This window comes from Panthera pardus, unplaced genomic scaffold, assembly GCF_024362965.1.
Source record: "Panthera pardus isolate Hobbes unplaced genomic scaffold, ASM2436296v1 HiC_scaffold_11, whole genome shotgun sequence".
NCBI lineage: Eukaryota > Metazoa > Chordata > Mammalia > Carnivora > Felidae > Panthera > Panthera pardus.
In genome coordinates this window covers 87,086,071-87,106,899 of record NW_026526666.1, presented here as the reverse complement: position 1 = coordinate 87,106,899, position 20,829 = coordinate 87,086,071, and the positions used below count along the sequence as shown (strand labels likewise).

General features: G+C 56.4%; 4 protein-coding genes across 6 annotated transcripts; 2 read left to right on the top strand and 2 right to left on the bottom strand.

The window, feature by feature from the left end:
• Positions 1–310: 310 nt before the first annotated feature.
• CUNH1orf232 (chromosome unknown C1orf232 homolog) lies at positions 311–5,089 on the bottom strand. 2 transcript variants are annotated; one of them, XM_019432543.2, is made up of 5 exons: positions 4,971–5,089; positions 3,508–4,583; positions 2,311–2,394; positions 2,103–2,200; positions 311–651 (listed from the first exon to the last, which is right to left on the bottom strand). In XM_019432543.2, the coding sequence occupies exons 2-5, from the start codon at positions 3,589–3,591 to the stop codon at positions 348–350; spliced, it is 570 nt and encodes a 189-aa protein (XP_019288088.1). In that variant the 5' UTR covers positions 3,592–4,583; positions 4,971–5,089; the 3' UTR covers positions 311–347. The 2 variants fall into 2 exon arrangements, with proteins under 2 accessions (XP_019288088.1, XP_019288089.1); XM_019432544.2 differs by lacking the exons at positions 3,508–4,583; positions 4,971–5,089 and adding an exon at positions 2,703–2,893.
• Positions 4,617–6,733, bottom strand: ZNF593OS (ZNF593 opposite strand). Of its 2 annotated transcripts, XM_053898785.1 has the most exons (3): positions 6,664–6,733; positions 6,234–6,384; positions 4,617–5,303 (listed from the first exon to the last, which is right to left on the bottom strand). In XM_053898785.1, exons 1-2 carry the CDS (start codon positions 6,706–6,708, stop codon positions 6,241–6,243), a joined length of 189 nt encoding a protein of 62 aa, XP_053754760.1. In that variant the 5' UTR covers positions 6,709–6,733; the 3' UTR covers positions 4,617–5,303; positions 6,234–6,240. The 2 variants fall into 2 exon arrangements, with proteins under 2 accessions (XP_053754760.1, XP_053754759.1); XM_053898784.1 differs by having other exon boundaries at positions 4,617–6,384.
• ZNF593 (zinc finger protein 593) lies at positions 5,082–5,928 on the top strand. Its single transcript, XM_019432545.2, has 3 exons — positions 5,082–5,281; positions 5,477–5,539; positions 5,634–5,928. Exons 1-3 carry the CDS (start codon positions 5,082–5,084, stop codon positions 5,773–5,775), a joined length of 405 nt encoding a protein of 134 aa, XP_019288090.1. The 3' UTR covers positions 5,776–5,928.
• A 3,756-nt stretch (positions 6,734–10,489) lies between the features above and the next one.
• CNKSR1 (connector enhancer of kinase suppressor of Ras 1) lies at positions 10,490–20,717 on the top strand. Its single transcript, XM_053898783.1, has 21 exons — positions 10,490–10,620; positions 12,995–13,152; positions 13,258–13,443; positions 14,001–14,081; positions 14,497–14,538; positions 14,619–14,723; positions 15,307–15,366; positions 15,468–15,536; positions 15,836–15,937; positions 16,022–16,092; positions 16,172–16,245; positions 16,395–16,501; positions 16,579–16,609; positions 17,203–17,375; positions 18,274–18,347; positions 18,490–18,561; positions 19,056–19,129; positions 19,274–19,335; positions 19,418–19,517; positions 19,619–19,800; positions 20,062–20,717. Exons 1-21 carry the CDS (start codon positions 10,569–10,571, stop codon positions 20,329–20,331), a joined length of 2,145 nt encoding a protein of 714 aa, XP_053754758.1. The 5' UTR covers positions 10,490–10,568; the 3' UTR covers positions 20,332–20,717.
• Positions 20,718–20,829: the final 112 nt, after the last annotated feature.

The following is a 20,829-nucleotide window of genomic DNA, read 5'->3' as shown; positions in this document are numbered from 1 at the left end:
GCCACAGGCAACGTTTGTCGAATGAAAAGAGGCCGAACAGGGCGACGGGCCCTGTCCTCTGGGGCTCCTCAGCTTCCTGGAAAGTTGTAGTCTAAATCGGACACAACCTTTCCTGACACCAGGACTGTCTGGTCATTTTCTCCCTGTACGTTTGTGGGGGGAGAGGGCGAGGACGCTTCGAGGTGGACCCCGCCTTGAGGTTGCCCACCCAGAAAAGTCATCCCTGAGGTCCGGACAAAAGCACGCGGTCACACGGGGTGTCGGGTCAGGGTCAGGGCTTTTATGGGCGGGGGGTGGCGGGGGGGGGGGGGCGAGGGGAAGAGCGGGCGCCTTGTTGGACCGGCCGGCTAGTCACCCTTGGGCGCAGCCTTCACCCTCATCTCGGCCAGTTTGTGGGTGAGGAAGCCCCACTTGAAGCCGGCCACGGTGTCGGCCTCCCCAGGCTCCGGGCGCTCGGCGGCCTCCTCCGCGGCCTCGTCCCCGGCTTCGGGGTCCGGCTCCCGGGTGGGTTCAGCGCCGCGCAGTATTGACGCCGCGGCCGCCTGCTGCTGCTGCCACCTGCTGGCGAACGTGTCCCAGAATCCGGGCCCTCGCGGCTCCGCCTCCGCCGCCGCGGCCACCGCCTGCGAGGGGGACTTCGCCGCCAGCGGGCTGCGGGAGAGGGACGGGTCACGAGCCGGCCGAGAGGCGGGAGGAGAGGACGAAGAGGGGAGACGGGGTGCAGACGCTAAGAGTGGGGCCGGGGAAGCCAGGGTGAGGTCAGATGACGGGGGAGGGGGGGGGGGGCGTGCCGGGAGACTGGACGCAGGTCAGGACCTGAAGGCCAGGGGAGGGTTCAGAGGCACTGGGAAAGGAGGCCGGAGTGGGACAGGGTCAGGGGATTAGGGGAGGGGTCTGAGAAGAGGGGGCCGAGACCAAGATCCCTGGGGAGAGAGTAGGGGTCGGGGGTTTAGGGAAGGAACTCGGGGAGAGGGGCAAGGCCAGAGAAGGGAAGCCTCAGGCGCCGGGTCGGAAAGCTGCGGGAGGGGACCGGAGAGAGTGGCGGGGCCCAGCGGTGCTAGCGGGAGGAGTGAGACCCCCGCGCAGGTTCCCATCCGGGGGAAGGGGCGAGGTCAGACTCTTCGAGAAAGGGTCTTCGAAGCCGGGGTTGCAGCGCTGGGGAAAGAGGCAGGGCGGGGGCGGGGGCAGGGGCAATGTTCTGGGGTGGAGGGAAAGGGGGACTAGGAAAATGAGGGAACCCTGGAGAGAAGGACAGGTGAAGAGACCCAGAGGAATGAGAAACGCCTAGATCAGAGGCTTAGCGGGGAGGAGGACTGGGGAGGTGGCATGGAGGGGAAGGGCAGTCAAGGACCGGTGATGAGGCTTGAGGTGGGAGCCTCAGGTCTAAGGAAGGGTCCTTGGAGCTCTGGGAGGGACAAGAGATGAGCGCCAGGGGACAGAAAGGAAACCCCGGAGCTGGAGAGATGGGTGGGTCAGGGGGACTGGAGGGGAGAAAGGAATAAGGGAATGTCAGAGGAAGGAGGCAGGACTGGGCTGAAGGAAAGGGCAGGGAGGCAGTGTGTGCCAAAATAGAGCTAGGAGAAAGGAGCTGGCCCGGGTACCATCCCCTAATCCCCAGCAAGACAGCGGTCCCTAGACTAGCCTGCCTCAGGTCTTCAGGAGCCTGGCTGCAAATATAGACCTCAGGCCTCATCCTGCACCTGCTGAATCAGAATCTTTGAAGGAGGGTCTGGCAGAAATTGCCTAGGAGGATGAGGGTATTGGGAACCACTGATCTGGACCACCCTCAGTTCCAAGCACCTAAAGTTTCTGTCTTCTGTTCCCTGATTGTACGGAGATGACCCCCCCCCCATGTGGATGGGGAAAAAGAGCCTAAAATACCTCCTAGCACCTCAATCCCAACAGCCCTTAAAGTCCTCCTGAGATCTAACCTAATCTCCAGATATGATGATTTGGCCTCTTTCCTGCTGAGAGAAACTGAAACAGCCCGTGGCTGCCTCTCCCCCTCCCTCCTTGGTCAGAAAGACAAATAGACCAGAAGGAAAGGACGTGGGAGAAGGGAGACCCCAGGCCCCTCCCAGCCCCCACCAACACACACGTACTGGTCGGCACAGGGCTCCGGTGGCAGCAGCTTGTCCTCATCTTCTTTGTTAAACAGAGACGACATTGTCAGCCAACCTTTCACCCCGACCCCCTGAACCTAGGAGGAAGGGGCTGGGAGTCAGGGAAGGGTCATAGCACCACCTCCCAGGATTCCACAGCAGCCTCCTCCAGACTCCCCAGGGCTGGGGTAAAGAAGGAAGAACTCACCCGGCGGGCCAACTGGGACATGGGATGGAAAGCCTCTTCGGTAGGTTCTGCCGGTTCAGAGTCCACTAACGCTGGGTTCCCTCTCTGGGACACAAGACCCCTCCCAGCATGAGAGAGGTCCCAGAGGAATGGGACTTCCCTCCCCCGCTGCTAGCCTGGTACGCACACCCCGGCACCCCAACCCCCCACAACTAAACACCCATCTGGTCCCCTCACACCCTCCATAAGTACATACAAGTGTACCTCTACCCAAAGTCACCAGTCACATACCTTACCTGTATAGGAAACCCCTGCAGACACCCTCGAGCCCACATACCTGCCCACCCATGGACGTATCCACACACACCCAAAAATGTGTGGACAACGGCATGCATGCTGATGTAGACACACACCTGTACATGAGCATGCCTCCACAGGGCTATGCCTCTTCGCCTGTACATAGCTGTACGTGCTGTGAGGCACCTATACAAGGACACGTACACTGTTATACCATTCACACCCGTGAACTTACAGAAATGCAGGCAGCGGCACAGAGGCCCATCTACAGCACACTAAACCTCTCCACCCATCCACAGACACAAAGGTGGAGATGCACACACACACACACACACACACACACACCCTATAGAACTAGTTCCTGCCCCTGCCACATCTGTTTGCACGAACTGCTACTTATTACAGCCTCTAGATGTAAGACCGTTCCCAGTTTCAGAGCCTTTTTGATTTTTTTTTAAATGTCAGAATAAACATGCTCCAAGTCTGGCTCTGATCTGATGCTGCAACAGTGACCCTCTAAGGGCAAGCACGACTTCCAGGACCATAGGCCTCACTTCCTCTCCAGGCAAGCCATCCCAATTCTGCTTAGCTCTGCCCATTAGGAAGTTGTGTCAAGCTGCATGTGCCCCATGTGGCTACTGCCCCCTGGTCTCTTCCATGTGGCAGCCCTTGGCTGCCATCTTTGGAGATGGAGTCCATCGTGGGAGACAATGACCATTTTTCCCGTGGCCCCCCAATCTTCTTCCTCAGTTTCCTGAAATATCCTGGCTTTCGGCACCAGGCCATTTGTCATCCTTGAAGGTGCCGATTGTTTCTGCACAAATGTGCCTCTCCTCACAGAGCCTGTCCCTTGCTCTTCATTGTATCTCACTCCTGCTCTCTCCGCCCATGACCCACCCAGCAAACATGGATGGTACCCACCTCCTCTGCCAGGTCTTCCTCAGATTCCCCACTGAGGGTCTGTAACACTTTGGACTTGTAGGTTTTCCAGAAGGTCTGGTTCATGGCTGCAGGGAAAACAGGCCTGGCACCCAAGCTCAGGAAGGCAGTGACTCAGTGGGCACCCAGCGGGTCTGGCTCCAGGAACTTGGTGAGGCCAAGAGCCTGTCCCAGGGATCAGGTGACTTCATTAAAGATGCACCAGCCTCCCCAGCTGGCACACTGTCAGGCAGGTGAACTGATCCAGAGGAGTCTGGGGTGGAGACAGGACAGAGCTGACTTCTGTGGCCTCAGCCCCTCATCTTGACCCATATTGGCCAAGAATAATGGAGACATCTCTCTGCACGGAGGCCCGCTTCCTGGCCCTACGGGTACTTGAATTTGATCTCTTGGAATGGCTCCAAAAAAAATCTGCTTGCATTCACAAAGTCCATTTATAAAGTCCTTGGGCCCAAGACCCACACTGGTGCCCCTGTGACTGTAGCCATACCAGTTGTGCCTTCAGCAGGGCCTGCCCTATGTCCCCATTCAACTGTGAACTGGAGTGGGGAGGTCTCAAAGCCCCTGGTTGGCACCCTGGGCTTACATTTCTCTGCTTTGTCTGGGCTGGAAACCGATTCCTCTCCCCGGGGATGCACGTGCATGTCTCCCTGTTTCCTGGCAACAGGTTCCAAAGAGCTGGAGCCCCTGAATTATTGCTGAGCTCCTCTGGTCAGCCAGGAAGGCACCAGGCTCCAATGAACGGAGGAAGGCTCTCTGGCCTTCTCCCCACTCTGAGCACAAAATACCTAGGCTGTATCTCTGCCTTTGCCGCCAGCCCACACCAGGGAGTCCAGGGCTCAGAGAAAGGGGGCAAAGATAAGAGGTGCTTCTGCCAGCCCTTCCACTTCTTGTGAGAGTTGCTGACCCCGTGCAGTCTGAGGAGATGCCTGAGCAGAACACTCCTTGCTCACGGATTTGACTGGGGGTGCACGAAGGACGGAGACCCAAGGGAATAACTGGGGAACGGTGAGAAGTGGTGAGCGCTTTGTCAGGAACTGGAGGTATCTCAGGAGTCCCTGTGGGGGCCAGATCCCAAACTTACTCACTCGCACTCATTAATTCATTTATTCACATCACAGACATTTTTCAGTGCCTCCCAGAGATGCTCAAGGCATATTCCCTCCCCCCGCTGACCGTGGAGTCTACGATCTGGGAACAAGCATGAGGTGATAGTGCCAAGGGATGGAGTAGAGACAAGTCCGGCCAGAAGGGACCGGAGGTCAGGGGGCGGAATCCCCCGGGGGCCCGCACCACCCAGCCGCTCCCGGGCCAAAGCCTCGCCCTGAGCTGAAGCCGCAGCTTTGGGCCCCGCCCGGCGCTCCGTCTCTGACGTCGACCGCCGCCTGGGGGCGCTCAAGGAGCAGCCTGCGCGAGTGACGTCATCTGAGGCAGTCTGGACGAACCTGCTCCGCCCCCGGGCGTCCTTGACGTCATCCAGCAATCCGGAAGCGCCCGCACGTGTGCCCCTGACCCGGCTCCCGGTTCTGGGCCCCCTGGCCCCGCAGTCACTGGCCATGGGTCGCTCCCGTCGGACGGGTGCTCACCGAGCCCACTCCCTGGCCCGCCAGATGAAGGCGAAGCGGCGGCAGCCGGACCTGGACGAAATTCACCGCGAGCTGCGGCCCCAGGTTCCCGCACGGTCTCGTCCAGACCTGGGCTCCGAGCCCGACCCCGACCTGCCAGGGGGCGGCCTGCATCGCTGTCTGGCCTGCGCGTGAGTCCCGGCCGGGCCTGGCCTGGGGAGGAGAAGGGTACGCGGGACGGGACGGGGGCGTGAGGTCCGGGTCCCAGGACGCGCGGGGTCTGCTGACCTCCCATCACTTCAGGCTCAGAGCCCCGCGTCAGGGAGATAGGCATACCTGAGATGCATCACCTCACTCTCCTCCTTACCCACCTCCCATCCCTACAGGAGGTACTTCGTCGATTCCACCACCCTGAAGACCCACTTCCGATCCAAAGACCACAAGAAGAGGTATGAAGGAGTAAGGAGAGGACTGGTGGACGGGTGCTGGGCAGACAGGGCTTGCATCTGGTCAGCTCCCAACTCTCTCTCTTCTTTCAACCAGGCTAAAGCAGCTGAGCGTGGAGCCCTACAGTCAGGAGGAGGCCGAAAGGGCAGCGGGTATGGGCTCTTATGTGCCCCCCCAGCGGCTGGCCGTGCCCACAGAAGTATCCACTGAGGCCCCCGAGATGGACACATCTCCCTGACATGGCCTGAGGATGTAGGGCAGGGGAACTGCCCATGGACAGTGGTGCAAGGGCTAGGCTGGCAAAGACTGTGCCAACCTATTTTGACCCTGGGTTTGGGGAGTGGATGGCCTCTTCTGGGTGCCCTCACTCCCAATAAAGGAACTGGATGAAGAGGACTTGTCTCTGACTCTCTAACCTCCAGGCCACTCCTCCAAACTCCCGCCCTGTAGGGGTTTCTCTGTTACTCTTGTTTACAGGGCCGAGGGTGTCCATTCCCCACTTGGTCCGGCTTTGGAACCTACAGCCTTGCTTTCCCTCAGGGGTCCTGGCATCTGAGCTGGAGCCCCAAGATGGAGCCCAGGTCAGTGAAGGGGAGAGGGAAGATCAGGGACTGACCCTCAGAAAAGAAGTGGGCTCCCGAGATTGCAGCCCCCACTGAGTCACCTCCCCCAGGACCCGGGCGTGAGGCTGCCTACTTTATCATCAGGCCTGTGGCGGCCGCCGCTGCCCCACCATCTTCCAGACAGCATAGCAGGAGCCACCCAGTCCAAGGACAGCCAGCAGTGTAGCCACTACCCCGGCCAGTGGACTCCGGGGCTCTGCTTTGAGCTCCCCAGCTATCTGCATCTGGAGATACACAGAGGGTCCATCTGAGGGGTCAGTTGAGACTTCTGGGAAGGTGGGGGGTGGGAAGGAGCTGAGAGGGTACAGCTGGGTGAAGGAGATATGGATGCCATTGCTGCCCCAGGGAGATTCCACCCCAATCCCTCTCGCTTCACTGCCCATCTGGGCCCTGGCCGCTCAGGCGGCAGGAAACGTGACAGCCTGGATGCTGGGGGTGTTAGCCCAGCTATGGTAGGGGAAAGAGGGGGTCCGTGGCTGAAGCCGTAGGTTAGAGGTACTTACCTGTAGCACCCGGAAGTAGCCAGGGGTCAGGCGTCGAAATCTCATGGTGGGTGCCACTAGTCTTCCTTGGCGGCCTGTGGGGTGGAAGCAGGAATGAGGATTAGTGGTGTTCATAATACCAAGGAGTGGAAATCAGGGCATAGAGGTGTCTGACCTCTCATATCCATGGGAGCCATACCTCAGAGGATGCTCACCAGCGTCTGTCCTCCCAGGTCTGGCAGGGGGCGGGGCAGCTGAACCTTTAAATCTGGTCCCTTCCCCCGCCTGCCCATCCTGCCAGCTTCAGGAGCAGCTGTCAAGAGAGATCAGCATCAGGCCTGAGCAGCACCTCCCCCACTCACCAGGGAAGCCAGGCTGGGTAGGGCAGGAAAGGCCTTGCCTGGCAGCGCTCAGGAGTCTTAGACCTGGACCAGGTACTGGGAGGGTCTCCCCAGCCCGAGTCCTGGCTCTATCCCTATTCCTCAGATGGTCGGATATCACCAGTCAGCCCTCAGCAAAGGAGGGGCAGGGTGCCTTATTAGCCCTCCCCGGTCCCCCTGAACATTGGTGAGCCTTTTCACTTGGTTTCTGTTACATCAACGCCCATTACCTTGGGAGGGGGAGGGCACATATCACTTCTTATTGCAAGATGAAGTTCCCGCAGGGACTTTCCTATTCTTGGCTTGGGGACAATAGTAAAAGGAGATTAGCATATACTGATTAAGAGAGCTGTCCGTGGCATGCTAAAAAACAGCTGACTGTGCCAGGCAGTATTATAAGCACTTAACATGTATGAATTCATTTGGTATTGGTTATCTTATAATATGAACAACAACAACAACATGTCTTCAGAATAGTATACAGAGTACCTGCATATGCAGAAAATGGAAACTTTACAGTGGTCCCCACTTGGGCCTAGAATAGAGGTATAATGACCTACTGCTAACCTTTGAATATTTTACAACAAAGATGCAGAAGGAACTTTTATAAACTCAGAAAACTACCTTTAACATAGAAGCTACCATTTACTCTGCCCTTAACTGCCTAGCCCTGCCAGGTGCTAGGGGCAGAAAATAAAGGCAAGGTTATGTGGGGCGCCTGGCTGCCTCGGTCGGAAGAGCATGCGACTCTTGATCTTGGGGTTGTGAGCTCAAGTCCCACGTCGGGTGTAGAGATGACCTCTTAAATAAATATTTTTTAAAAATAAAGGCAATGTTGTGGACGTCAGGCCCCCAATCCTTTTAGGGGTGCATGTGAGTGGTGAGTTCCTGTCTGTTTCTGCCCTACAGGACTGTGTGTTCAGGCTGGCTCAGGGTAGGTGTTTGATGAAATCAGGGTGGTGGAGACAGGTGTGTGTTTACTGGGCTTCCCCAGAGTGCCGCAGGGAGGCTGTTGAAGGAAGAGGGCAAAACGGAGGAGTGATGAAAGGACACGTGCAGCTCAGGGTATGAGGATGCATGAATGGGGCCAAGGACAAAGCCAGAGAGGGGAGGGCTGTGTTGCACAGTGGAGCCTGCTGGTTCACCAGCGAGGGAGCCAAGCCTGCAGGTACCTGCGGGGACCCTGAAAGATGCAGATAACAATCTGCATTCTTGTTTGATGCTGCATGTAATGGTAGGAGGGAGCCAGGGGAGTGGGCCAAGTTCCAGAGAACTCAATTTCTATGTGAAATTATTAAATGATGGCAACTAACACACACCCATTATATGGGCCATCCGTAGGCCAAGTGCAGAATTTGGATTTGGGGGCAAGATCATGTCAGGCTTTGAAGGCTGGGTGCTGGGGCACTGGTAGGGATTCCAAAGTGACACAGTCAGAGGGGCAGGCCCTGGGAAGCCTTCCCAGGCCCCTCTCCATAGAACTAAAGCAATAATCATAGCTCAGAGCCATCCCATTTGACAGATTTCAACATACTTCAAGGAAATCTTCACAGCACTAAGGTCTAAGTGTCTCTGTTTTAGACAGGAAGGAACAGTTCAGAGAGGTGTTGAAATTGGGCGCAGTCACACAGCAAATGGAAGTGATTCTGTCTGATTCCAAAGTCCTGGGAGTCTCCTGGCCTGGGATGGTGGTGGTGGTGGTGGTGATAGCTACAAATCGTATGTCACAGATTGTTGTTCTAAGAGAAAAGCTCTTAACTGGGATTCAGAATACAGAGGGCCGATAAACTTGGATGGGAAAAAAAGTGATATATTTTCACTAAACTGTAACCAAAATTTACCACTTCCTTCTATATGGATTGAAGTATTAGCAGTATCTGTGGCTTTGTCACCAATTGAAATCACAGATTTAAAAAAAAAAATTTTTTTTAATATTTATTTTTTTTAATGTTTATTTTTGAGAGAGGGAGGGGCAGAGAGAGAGGGAGACACAGAATCCAAAGCAGGCTCCAGGCCCTGAGCTGTCAGCACAGAGCCCGACGTGGGGCTTGAACTCATGAACCGTGAGGTCATGACCTGAGCCAAAGTCAGCCGCTCAACTGACTGAGCCACCCAGGCTCCTCTAAATCACAGATTTTTTCATTCAAATTGTAGTTATTGCAAGTGTCTCAACATTATATATGCTCATAACTGTTTCAGAATCGTGATAGTTATTAGCCCACCATTAAATCACACTCCTTCAGACACTCCTGCGACATAGCTGCCATTGATTGGGCACCTCTGAGCCCAGTAGAAGGTCAGTGACCAAATGGTAAATCCACTTGTTCTCACACCAGTAACCCAGGCTTCTCCATTATTCTTCTGATTCCTTATATTTAGTGGTTAACTGATAAATACATGTGAAAAGGTGAGTCAAAGACCACCCCACAGTTTAGCTGATATCATTAGAAAAGGAAAATTTAGGGGCACCTGGCTGGCTCAATCAGTTGAGTGTCCAACTTCGACTCAGGACATGAATTCATGGTTCGTGAGTTAGAGCCCCACAGCAGGCTTGCTGCTGTCAGCAGAGAGCTTGTTTTGGATCCTTTGTCCCCCCTCTCTCTCTGCGCCTCCCTCCCTCTCTCTCTCAAAAATAAAAATAAGCATGAAAGAAAAGGAAATTTTAACTTTAACTTCCAGTCTTGTTATTTTCATGCTAATAAACCCATTACTATATCATAAATGTTGGGGGGGGGGCGGTTAAGATTTTATTTTTTCAAGTAATTTCTACACCCAACAAGGGGCTCAAACTCACAACCTGGAGATCAAGAGTTGCATGTTTTACCGACTGAGCCAGCCGGGCGCCCCAATCATAAATTTGTGTCTTTAAGTATATTTTGGTTATAATTCTCTTCCTTGTAATCTCCAGCATTTTTTAATGCTTCCAAAAGCACTATTCTGAGAAAGGGTCCATAGCCAAAAAGCGTCTGTGTGCAGAAACGGGGCGGGGGGGGGGTGCTAAAAATCCCTGTTCGAGAAGTTTTAGAGCTATTAACGCAGGTACTCTGCACCGCAACCCATTTAACAGAGAAACTGACATATGGTAGGTAGGGGCACATAGCTAACTAGCCGCACAGCTGGCATTTGCAGCCAGAGCTCTGGCTCTCGAACTTCTGTACTTTGCTGCTGAGCTCACTGCTCACCTTTATGCAGTTTTGTGTTTGTTTTGTTTTGTTTTGTTCCTGCGGAACCGAAAGGACAATCCAGCTTGGGGCGGGATCCCAGGCGCGCTCTAAAGTCGCCTGAGTCACCAGTGACACCGCCTCCGGGTCCGGCGGCCCCGCTGCCTAAGGACGCCTGAAGGGCGGGGCAGGAGGCGGACAGGCCGGGGGGGCCAATGGCTGTCGCCGCGCCTCACCTGGCCGTCCACGTGGGCCCAGGTAAGCTGGTGGCTCCGCCCAGAGTCCCGCCCCGGCCCCCGCCTCTCCCCAGGCCAGACTCCGGGAGCGGAAATTCCTGCGCGGGCGGGACCGGGCGGGAGCGGATCCCAGCGGGCCGGTCTCGGCCATGGAGCCAGTGGCGACCTGGACCCCCGCGAAGGTGGCAGCTTGGCTGAGAGGTGGGTGGGGCCTGGGCAGAGTTGGGCCTGAGGGGTCCGGGGACGGGGAGAGGAAAGGGGAAAAGGACATTCCAGGTCTGTCGGTTAGTCAACAATTTATAGAGTGTCTGCCTTTTACCCACCCGGGACTGTGCTAGGCAGGATAGGCGAGATGACCCCGGGGGTTCCGAGAACTCAGAAGGGGGTCACTCATCGCCCCAGCATCGCAAGGGGCTGCCAAGGTGGCCGTGGGGAGGCGGTGGTTGTGTAATGAAAACAGGGGGGTGGCCCACGCCCACTCAATCTCCTTCATCTCCCCTCCGCCCCAGGGCTCAGTGAGCTGTTATTAAACCCATTTTCCAGAAGCGGAAACTGACGCACTGAGCCAGGAAGTGACTTTCTCGGGCTTTGGAATATGGCCGGTCCTCCTGTCCTTTCCCTTCTCACCTTGAGGCTCCCAGTGAGAGAAGCAGAAGCCCCAGTCACACCGAAGGGGTTGGCACAACCCCAGCCTGGGGGCCTCAGGGGAGGAGATGCTGGCCAGAGGCAGTGAGCCCCGGTGGGTGGGAAACGGGCCAGGAGTGCAGCTGGGAGAGGGGAGGGGAGTCCCCCTCCTGATGGGAGCAGAGTGCGCTGCTGGCAGGCTGCTGGCAGGCTCCGGGCCACCAGCCCCTGAAAAGCGGGATTCGGGGCTGGAGTCAGACTCCCAGGCTGGGTTCCAGGCCGCGCCCCTCCACTCACCAGCTCTGTGACCAGAGGTCTCAGTTTCTCTATCCACATGATGAGAAAGTCAACAATGATCTCATGAAGTAGACAAAACGAGACATTCATGGCAGGTGCCTCGTATGTGTGGCTCAATGTAGGAGCCTTTTGGGAGGAAGGCAGCACAACAGGGTCACTGTACATGGCAGAAGAGCTGCTCATGGAATAACAGGTCCATGAACTCTTAGTCCAGTGTTCTTAATGTCAAACAAGGGGATGAAGGAGAGCTGTCAGTGACACTCACATTCCCCAATGATGGAGCCTGGCTTGGAATGGAAGGAATTCCTTCAAAGAGTGAGCAAGCTACTTAATCTCTATTTTTATCAATTTTCCCACCTATAAAATGGGGATAACAATAATCTTTAACTCCTATGTTCAGTGAGAACCGATTGTGTTAATATGTGTAAAGCCCTTAACATTTCGCTCAGCACATAATAAGCCTTCAATAGACATTTTCCCTATTTTAGGCCCGCGTTGTGCCAGACATGGGCTGGAGTTAGAGATGAACAGTTAGTTATGGCCCAGAGCCTGAGGGGGTGACCAAGTGGGAGAGGTCGATGCTCAAGTGCAGGTGATGCTCAAGTGCAGGTGTTAGTGGAGGCACGGGGCAGAGGGAGCAGGAGAGCCCTCCGACTTACCCTGGGAAGTCATGGAAGGCTTCCTGGAGGCAGTTGAATTAAAAAGGGGAGTGAGGGAGCTAGAACAGTCTGGGCAGAAGAAATAAGACATGCCAGGACCCTGAGGCAGAAAAGCATCTCAGGAGTTACACTACAGGGACTTAGTGCCCGGATCATACAGGACCTTGCAGACCAGGCTAAAGAGTCTGGTGATAATACTGTGGTGGCTGTTACTGTCTACCATGAACCTGGGAATAGGCCAAGTGTTTGACATATCTCAGTCATGTCACTTAATACCCACAGGATTAGAAGGTAGGTGCTTTTATTATTGCCATTTCACAGGTGAGGAAACTGAGGCATAGAGCAGTTAAGTTCCTTGCTCACGTACTAGCCCTCAGGTCTCCCTGACTCCAAGGTCTTGTGCTCTTATCACCATCCCCACGGTTCTCAGACTTGAGTAAAGCACCTAGAGATTTGGTTAAAATGCAAAATGCTGGGCCTACTCGGAGTTCTGGTTCAGGGGGTGGGGCTGAGAATTTGTGGGGGGTTTTTAAGTTCATTTATTTGTTTTTGAGAGAAACAGGGACACTGCGGGTGGAGGAGGGGCAGAGAGAGAGGGGAAAGGGGATCCCAAGCAGGCTCCGTGCTGCCAGCGCCGAGCCCCATGCGGGGCTTGAATTCACAAAACGCAAGATCCTGACCTGAGCCAAAACCGAAAGTCGGACACTTAACCCACTGAGCCACCCAGGCGCCCCGAGAATTTGTGTATTTCTAACAAGTTCTCCAGTGAGGCTGTCACTGCAGGTGCTCTGGAGACCCTTTGAGAGCCATTATCCTCTACTCTTCTACTCAACTCAGTAGCTGAGGGCAACTCAGAGTTTCCCTCTGTGAAATGGGTCCCCAGATTGATGCTAGGAACAGATAGGAGGGAAAGGGGCTTTGTGGGGGTGAAAAAGTGGCCCGAAAGGCCCTGGCACTCCCGGCTCCCTCCATGCTGGCCCCTGTTCTCCCTCCAGGCCTCGATGACTCCCTGCAGGACTATTGCTTTGAGGACTGGGAGCTGCCTGGCAAGTACCTGCTCCAGCTCTGTCCCCAAAGCCTTGAGGCTCTGACCGTATGGCCTCTGGGCCACCAGGAGCTCATCCTGGAGGGGGTGGAACAGCTCCGGGCCTTGGTGAGTGAATGGTGGCCACACTGGCTGTAGCTTCCATCCACCTGGGGGGTTGCTGATGGGGGGCTGGCCACTGTCAGGAGATAACCTGCCTTTACTCTGGCGCAGAGCTCTGGGCGACAGACAGAGAATCTGCAGAGCCTGACGGAGGGATTGCTGGAGGTGACCCAGGCCTTCCAGAGCTTAGTCGGAGGCCACCTGGAAGGCCGTGCTGAGCCCCCTGCTGATGTCCTTAGCGCGGCTGTGGAACTGGTGCATGAGGCCCGTGCCCTCCTCTTCTGGCTCAACAGGTACCTCGGGCTCCTCCCAGGACCCTGGTTGGGCTGACTGGTGAAGGGACCTTTCTCATCCCTGGCGTCCTCCGGGGCGTGGGAGAGAAGAACAGAGCTTGGCTCTTGTTCAGATACTGTGGAGCAGGGCAAAGAGGTTATTTGGTCAGTGCAGGGGCACCGGGATGCCTGGGTTCCCACTCATTCATAGCACTGCATAGAGAGCTTCTCCACTCTTCAGTGCTGCTGCTTGTCCCACAGGTCCCAGTTCAAATGTCACCTCCTCTGGGAAGCCTTCCCTGTTGGGTGTTCTTAGAGCTCCAGACACCTCACAGCCGCTGAAGTTATATCATTATTGCTGTAATCATGTTCCTGGAACAGGGCTTGGGACATATCAGGCACTTGACAAATAAGTCTGGTGCTAAGCTCTTTAGATTTATCCATCATCTTCTTTGCCCCCGTCAAAACCGTCAGAGTAAGCGTTATCTATCCCCAAATGAGTCGTTGGCTCTGAGCGGTTCCATGACTTGACCGGTCAGCACAGCCTCCTAACCACTGCTCCATACTTCCCCCGTCAGGTACCTCTTCTCTCACTTAAACGACTTCTCGGCCTGCCAGAAGATTGGGGAGTTGTGCGCGGAGCTGGGCCAGGCCTTGCAGGAGGTAGAAGAACCAGGGGCCAGGCTTGGCCCAGTTTGTAGGGACCAAGTCAGGCTAGAGCTTTTTATAACCTGTGAATCAGCACAGGATGGGCTGTGGGGGTTGGGAAGAGGCAGAGGCAGGAAGAAGAGAGGCCTGGCCGCTGGGTAGGGGGCAGTGGGGGCCTGGGGTCTCCTAGCTGGCAGGGGCAGCTCAGAAAGTTTGACTCTCAGGAGAGGGTGGGGTGGGGGAGGGCATGTGTGGTGACTTCTGGGGCCTGGCATCAGGGGACGAGACCTTGGAGCCAAAGCTCTGAGGCCCCGTAGTTCTGGGAGGAGACCAGCATGCAGGACGCAGGGAGGGACTTTGGGGAAGCCCACCCTGTCCTCTGAGAAGGCAGTGCCCCTGACTCAGAGAAAACTGTCCTCTCTGCTTCCAGAACAGTCCGGCAGCTGAGAAGGAGAGCAAAGTCCTGAGCATTGTGAGTGTGGGGTTGAGTGGGGAGTAGGGGTGGCAGTGGGATGGGGGCTCAGGCTAGACATCCTGCTCCCCCTCCCCCAGTGCAGCCACGTGGTAGAGATCTGCCATGCCATCCTGAGCTGCAGCCCCCAGGAGCTTCTAGAGCAGACGGCTGTGCTGGAGCGTGTGCAGCTGGACGATCCTTTGGTGAGCGCTGACCCCTTGGTGGCCTTGTCCGGGCCCTCGGATTTGGCTATAGCATCCCACAGAAGCCTGTACTGTTACGGCTGGAAGGCCTTTTCTGTACAGCTGTTAAAAAAGGCCCAGAGAACTTTCCCGGGGACACACTGTCATTCAGCACTCTCTCCAGTCTTGAGGGGCTTTAGCTGGTATGGTCTCAGGTGACACATTCCAGCCCTGGACACAGACCTGGCAGGTTAGGGGACTGGGGAAAGGACATGGGCTTTTCTGCCTTAATCTTTGACTAGTTAGGAAAACAGGAGCCTCCAGCCCTGCCCTGTCCCTGCCCCGTCCCTGCCCCGTCCCTGCCCCATCCCTGCTTGTCCCTTCAGGAGGGCTGCTGGGAATCTCCTACTTCGTTAGTCAGGGGACCAGCTTCCCTCTGGCCCTTACTGGACGAGGAGGCAGGGGCCCAGAGAGGAGTGGCAGGCCCTAGGTCTCACAGCGAGGTGGGCAGTGCCAACCTGGGGCCAGCTCTCTCCCCCATTCCCCCGACCCAAGAATCCCAGTTCCCTCATACTCTCAGTGACTGCAGCCTCTGCTTTGGCAGGGTCTGGAAATCCACACCACCAGTAACTGCCTGCACTTCGTGTCCCGCGTGGGCACTCAGGTGAGAATCCCACGCTCTTCTCAGCTGCCGTCTTACCCTCCAGCTGAGCCGGCTTCAGGCCCATGGAAAGCACACCCTATGAGCCCCACCCCCCATACCAGGTCCCTGCGGACTCCCGGCTGCAGATCCTGCCTGGAGACGAGATTGTCCAGGTCAACGAGCAGGTGGTGGTGAGTGAGGAAGAGAGGGACACGGCGGGAGGTGAAGGGGCTACTGAGTAGAGCCCAGGGCTGGTGGGTGGGGAGGGTCCCTTGGGGAGACCAGGGCTGTGGGAGCTGCCTCCCGTGAAGTGAGCCAGCTCCCACAGGTCAGAGTAGCCTTGGCAGAGGCCAGGTATAGGGGCTGATGGAGGCCTCCTGGAGGAGGAGTGGCAGGAGGCCAAGGGCGAGGGCTGTTGGCTTACTCCAGAGCTTCCTGGCCAGCTCCATCATCCCAGAGTCCCTGTCCTTCCCCCTGCCCTGTCCCCTAGGTGGGCTGGCCCCATAAGAACGTGGTGAGGGAGCTGCTTCGAGAGCCAGCCGGGGTCAGCTTAGTGCTGAAGAAGGTCCCAGTACCAAAGACCCCCCCACAGGTAAGTGTCCCTCAGCCCTGCCCACAGACTGCTTTCAGACCCCCATCGTCATCAGCTCTGTCACCATTTCTGGTTGTTCCCCAGACCCCTCCTCGGGCCCTGGGCTCCCCACAGCTGACGATCTCCTCGCTGGCTCTCACCCCACAGTCTCCCAGGTAATGGCTCTGCTGCAGGTGCAAGGGGAGGAGGGGGAGCCACGGGCTCACTCCTTTCATCTCCCCTTGCTCTCCCCAGGGCCCCACCCGAAGACGTCTTTGCCTTCGACCTGACTTCAAACCCAAGTCCTGGACCCAGCGCTGCCTGGACAGGTAGTTTCAAACTCCCACCAGGTGGTAGATGCCCCAGGCAAGGCATGTGGGATGCCTGGCTCTGATCCCCAGACTCTAACACCCTCACCCTACTGCCCAGCCTGGGGCTAGGCTCACGGGCCCTCCTCTCTCTCCTTCCTCCCTGACAGACTCTACCTCCCTTGACCCTGAATCCCTACCCATTTTCCCTGCACCCCCAGCCACACTCCCAGCAGGGGTAGCAATGACTCGGGAACCCCAGGAGCACCCTGACAAGGTAAGGTGAGGGCTCAGCGAGGAGGGGTGTGTGGCTCTGGCCCCAGATCCTTCTCTAACCCCTTATGGTCTTTTCAGAGTCCTGTCCCTCGTCAGAAGAAGTCAAAAGGTAAAAGATGTACCTGACTGGGTGGAGGTCCCCTGATATGAGCTCTTAGAAGTGTTTACAGTGCTTGGCAAGACCACCCCTCACATTTCACACACAGCTTCTCTTGAACAGCTGTTTCTGGGGTCAGACAGACCTGTGCTCCCAGCCTGGCCCTCTCACCTGCTCTGTGACTTTGGGCCAATGGCTTATCCTCTGATTTTTCATCTCCTCGTCTCTAAAATGGGAAGGGTCGGGGGCGCCTGGGTGGCTCAGTCGGTTGAGTGGCCGACTTCGGCTCAGGTCACGATCTCGTGGTTTGTGAGTTCGAGCCCCGCATCGGGCTCACTGCTGTCGGCGCACAGCCCGCCTCAGATCCTCTGTCCCTTCTCTCTCTGCCCCTCCCCCACTTGCACTCTCTCAAAAATAAATAAATACATAAATAAATAAAACGGGAAGAGCCAGCCCTACCTCAGGGAGACACCTGTAACATTTCAGGCGTAGAGTCTGGGTTCAGCCATATCACCGGGGAACGCTGGTGGGGGAGTGGGGAGCAGGTTTGGGGGTCCAGGATGCCTTGCCGGTCCCTGATCCCCCAGGCCGGTGCTGTGCTGCAGGTGTGGCAACGCGGCTGAGTCGCCGGCGGGTGTCATGCCGGGAGCTGGGCCAGCCAGACTGTGACGGCTGGCTCCTGCTGCGCAAGGTGGCTGGTGGCTTCATGGGTCCGCGCTGGCGCCGCTGCTGGTTCGTGCTCAAGAGACACACGCTCTACTGGTACCGCCAGCCCCAGGTGAGCACCACCCCCCACCCCAACACAGGTCAGCATGTGAGTCAGAGCCGTGGTTCTTGTCCTTATTCCACCATCCACTCCATCTGTGGTCACAGGCAGGCCGCAGACCCCCCCCTGCCCCCCGAGCCCTATCTGTAAAACGAGGATGCTTTTTGGAGAGAAATGAGTGAATGTGTGTGGAAAAGCAGTCTGGGAAAGGTATCGCGGGCAGTGCAGAAAGAATCACGTTTATTCTGCCCACCTCTCCTTCCTCTTCTGTTACTCTGTCTGTCCTAGTGATGGGCCATTTGTTCAACTGTTTATTCATTCAACAAACATTCAGGTGCCTACCGTGTACCCAGCTCTTAGCCGGGTACTAGGGACACAGGGAAGACTTGGGCAGTTCCTGCTCCTCTAGGCTGGCGGGGGGAGGATGTACACACACTCAAGGACAGTTCAGGGGACACAGGCCGTGATGAAGGAAAAGCCCAGGGATAGGGAGCAGCCCAGCAGAGGTAGACAGTCCAGCCTGAAGAGTGGAGAAGGCCCCCTGAGAAATCAACGCCTGGGGGTTAGTTGGATGGAAAGGAGAAAAAACCAGGAACGGAGAGCAGCGTTTGCAAAGCTCAGGGGTATGAAGCAGCTTTGTGTGTGTCTAACGACAGAACAAATGTATAAGCAGTCTTTTCTCTCTGGCTGTTTGCCTGGATATCTTTGGTTCCCCTTTGCTGTCTCAAAGGTGCCCCTTGGTCATAACCCTGCCCCCACCCCAGATTCCTGCCCTGAGCTCTAGGCAAGGGGAGATTTGTGGTTGGAGAGCCCAGAACACACCCTCTCCCCTCCCCCGCTCCAAGAACCTGACTGGGCCTCGAGGGTGTTGGGCCTTCAAGCTGACCCTCACGCTATGATTCCCCCCCAGGATGAGAAGGCTGAGGGCCTCATCAATGTTTCCAACTACAGTCTGGAAAGTGGACAGGATCAGAAGAAAAAGTAGTTAAGTCCTGGACTGTGATAAGCTGGGGGGGTCGGGCAAGAAAGGGAGAGCGGGGAAGCGGGGGCAGCAGGTAGCTGGGATTCCCAGTCCAGTTCTGGATGGGCACAGCCAGGCTGACCCAGGCCCTGTGCTCCCTGGCAGTGTGTTCCAGCTCACCCATGACGTGTACAAACCCTTCATTTTTGCTGCTGATACCCTGGAGGATCTGAGCATGTGAGTGCCACCCCCCTGACCTCCCAGCTTCCACATGAGTGCTTGGGTGCTTGGAAACCTGGATTCAAATCCCAGCTCTCAGATAGTAGCTAGTCAAGGCATTCACTTCTCTGAGCCTCAGTTCCATCATCTATAAAATGGGTTAATAAAAGTTCCTGCGTGGCCGGACTGGGTGACTGCGTGGCTCAGTTGGTTAAGTGTCTGCCTTTTGATCTCAGCTCAGGTCTTGATCTCAGGATCGCGAGTTCAAGCCCCGTGTTGGGCTCCACACTGGGCATGGAGCCTGCGTGAAATGAAATGAAATAAATGAAATGAAATGAAATGAAATGAAATGAAATGAAATGAAATGAAATGAGATGAAATAAAATGAAATAAAATAAAAGGGTTCCTACCTCTCAGAAGTGCTCTGGAGATTAAATCAGAAGACGATATAGGTGAAAAGCCCAGACATATAGTAAATGGCAACTCCCTGAGACCCGTTTGCCCCTCCACAGGTGGGTCCGCCATCTCATCACCTGCATTTCCAAGTACCAGTCTCCAGGCCGGGCCTCCCTGCCCCGAGAGGAAGGTGGGTGTCTCACCAGGTCTCAGCTGAGCCTCTGTCTTTCCTGGAATGGGGGCTGGGAACTCTAATGCTCTAGCCCACTCCCTGGCCTCCCGAAACCCTGTGATGCTGAGTGGGCTCCCCAACTGCTCCTGTCCTCCCCCCCAGACTGCTACAGTGAGACAGAAGCAGAAGATCCTGACGATGAGGCTGGGTCCCGCTCGGGCTCGGTGAGTAGGAGACTGGTAGGGGGCAAATGGCAGACCATGGGGGTCGGAATGCCACCCTTCTCTCCTTCTACCCTGCCCACAGCCCAGCCAAGCCCGAGCTTGGAGTCCACTCCATGGAGACACATTACCTGCAGCCACCCCCATGCAGGGTGGCCCACGGACTTCCTTTGGCCCACCAACAGGTGCTGTGCTGGGCCTGGGAGCTGGGATGGATGGTGGGGGTGGGGGTGGGGGGTGGGGGCTGGGATGGGCACATCCTCATCTGCTCCCCCCCCTCCCACAGACAACAGTGAAGGGGCACTGGAAGGAATGGTGTGGGGGCTGAGGCAGGGTGGCGTGTCCCTCCTGGGCCAGCCACAGCCTCTCACTCATGAACAATGGCGGAGCTCTTTTATGCGGCGCAACCGAGACCCCCAGCTCAATGAACGAGTGCACCGTGTGCGCGCGCTACAGAGCACACTCAAGGTCAGCTGGAGGGCACTGGGCGTGGTGAAGGACTGGGCTCTGGGCTTTCGGCTCTGGTTCCTGGCCTTGAGCTCTGGGCTCAGCTGTGGGCTGGGCCAAGTTCTAGGTTCCCAGAGCCAGACTCTCAATTTAAGGATCGATCAGTGCTAGACCGGGCCAGGTGCTGGGTTCTAAGCACCGGACTCCAGAGTTAGCTCTGGGCTTGGGCTCTGCCCTTCTCCCTGGGTGATCATGACCCCTTAGCCCCCACCCTCTTCACAGGCAAAGCTGCAGGAGCTGCAGGCCTTGGAGGAAGTGCTAGGCGACCCTGAGCTGACTGGAGAGAAGTTCCGGCGGTGGAAGGAGCAGAACCAGGAGCTCTACTCAGAGAGCCTGGGAGCCTGGGGCTTGGTGCAGGCTGAAAGCCACTCCCAAGTCCTGATCTCTGACTCCAGAGAACAGTCTTCCCACCCCCTGCCCTCTGAACCGGAGGAACAGTCCCATCTCTGCCCCCTGACCCCAGAGAGCAACCGCGGACCTCCTGACCTCTGACCCTGGCTAGTACCCTGGCTCCTGACCCGTGGCCTTGAGGACCACCTCAGCCTGCAGCCTCTGACATGCCCAGGACAGAGCATCCCCGGGTTCTATTCAAAGTTGAAGGTAGCGCTAGTCCATGTATCACCCCAAGGTGCCCCCCTTTGCCTCAGCGTCCACCATTTCTGTTCCTCTGTCCCTCAGAGTGGGCTAAGGTGAAGTGAGCTCTGTGCCATCCTCTCTTGCCAATTAAGGAGAAGCGGGGCTCAGGAATTCTCTCTCCCCCTCCGACCTACAGGGGCGTAAGACTGTGCACTTCTCCCTCCCCCAAGCCAGCCTGTGTAGGTGTTCATTTCACACAAGAGACACTTTCAACAGAATAAAATCAGTTTATCTAAAATGAATCCACATGTGTCTTTGACTTCCATATTAGAACCAGGAATCTGTCCCCAGAGGGGACAGGGCTGGAAAGATGTCAGAAGGGCACGAATGCTCTTGGTAACTAGTCTGCCATGC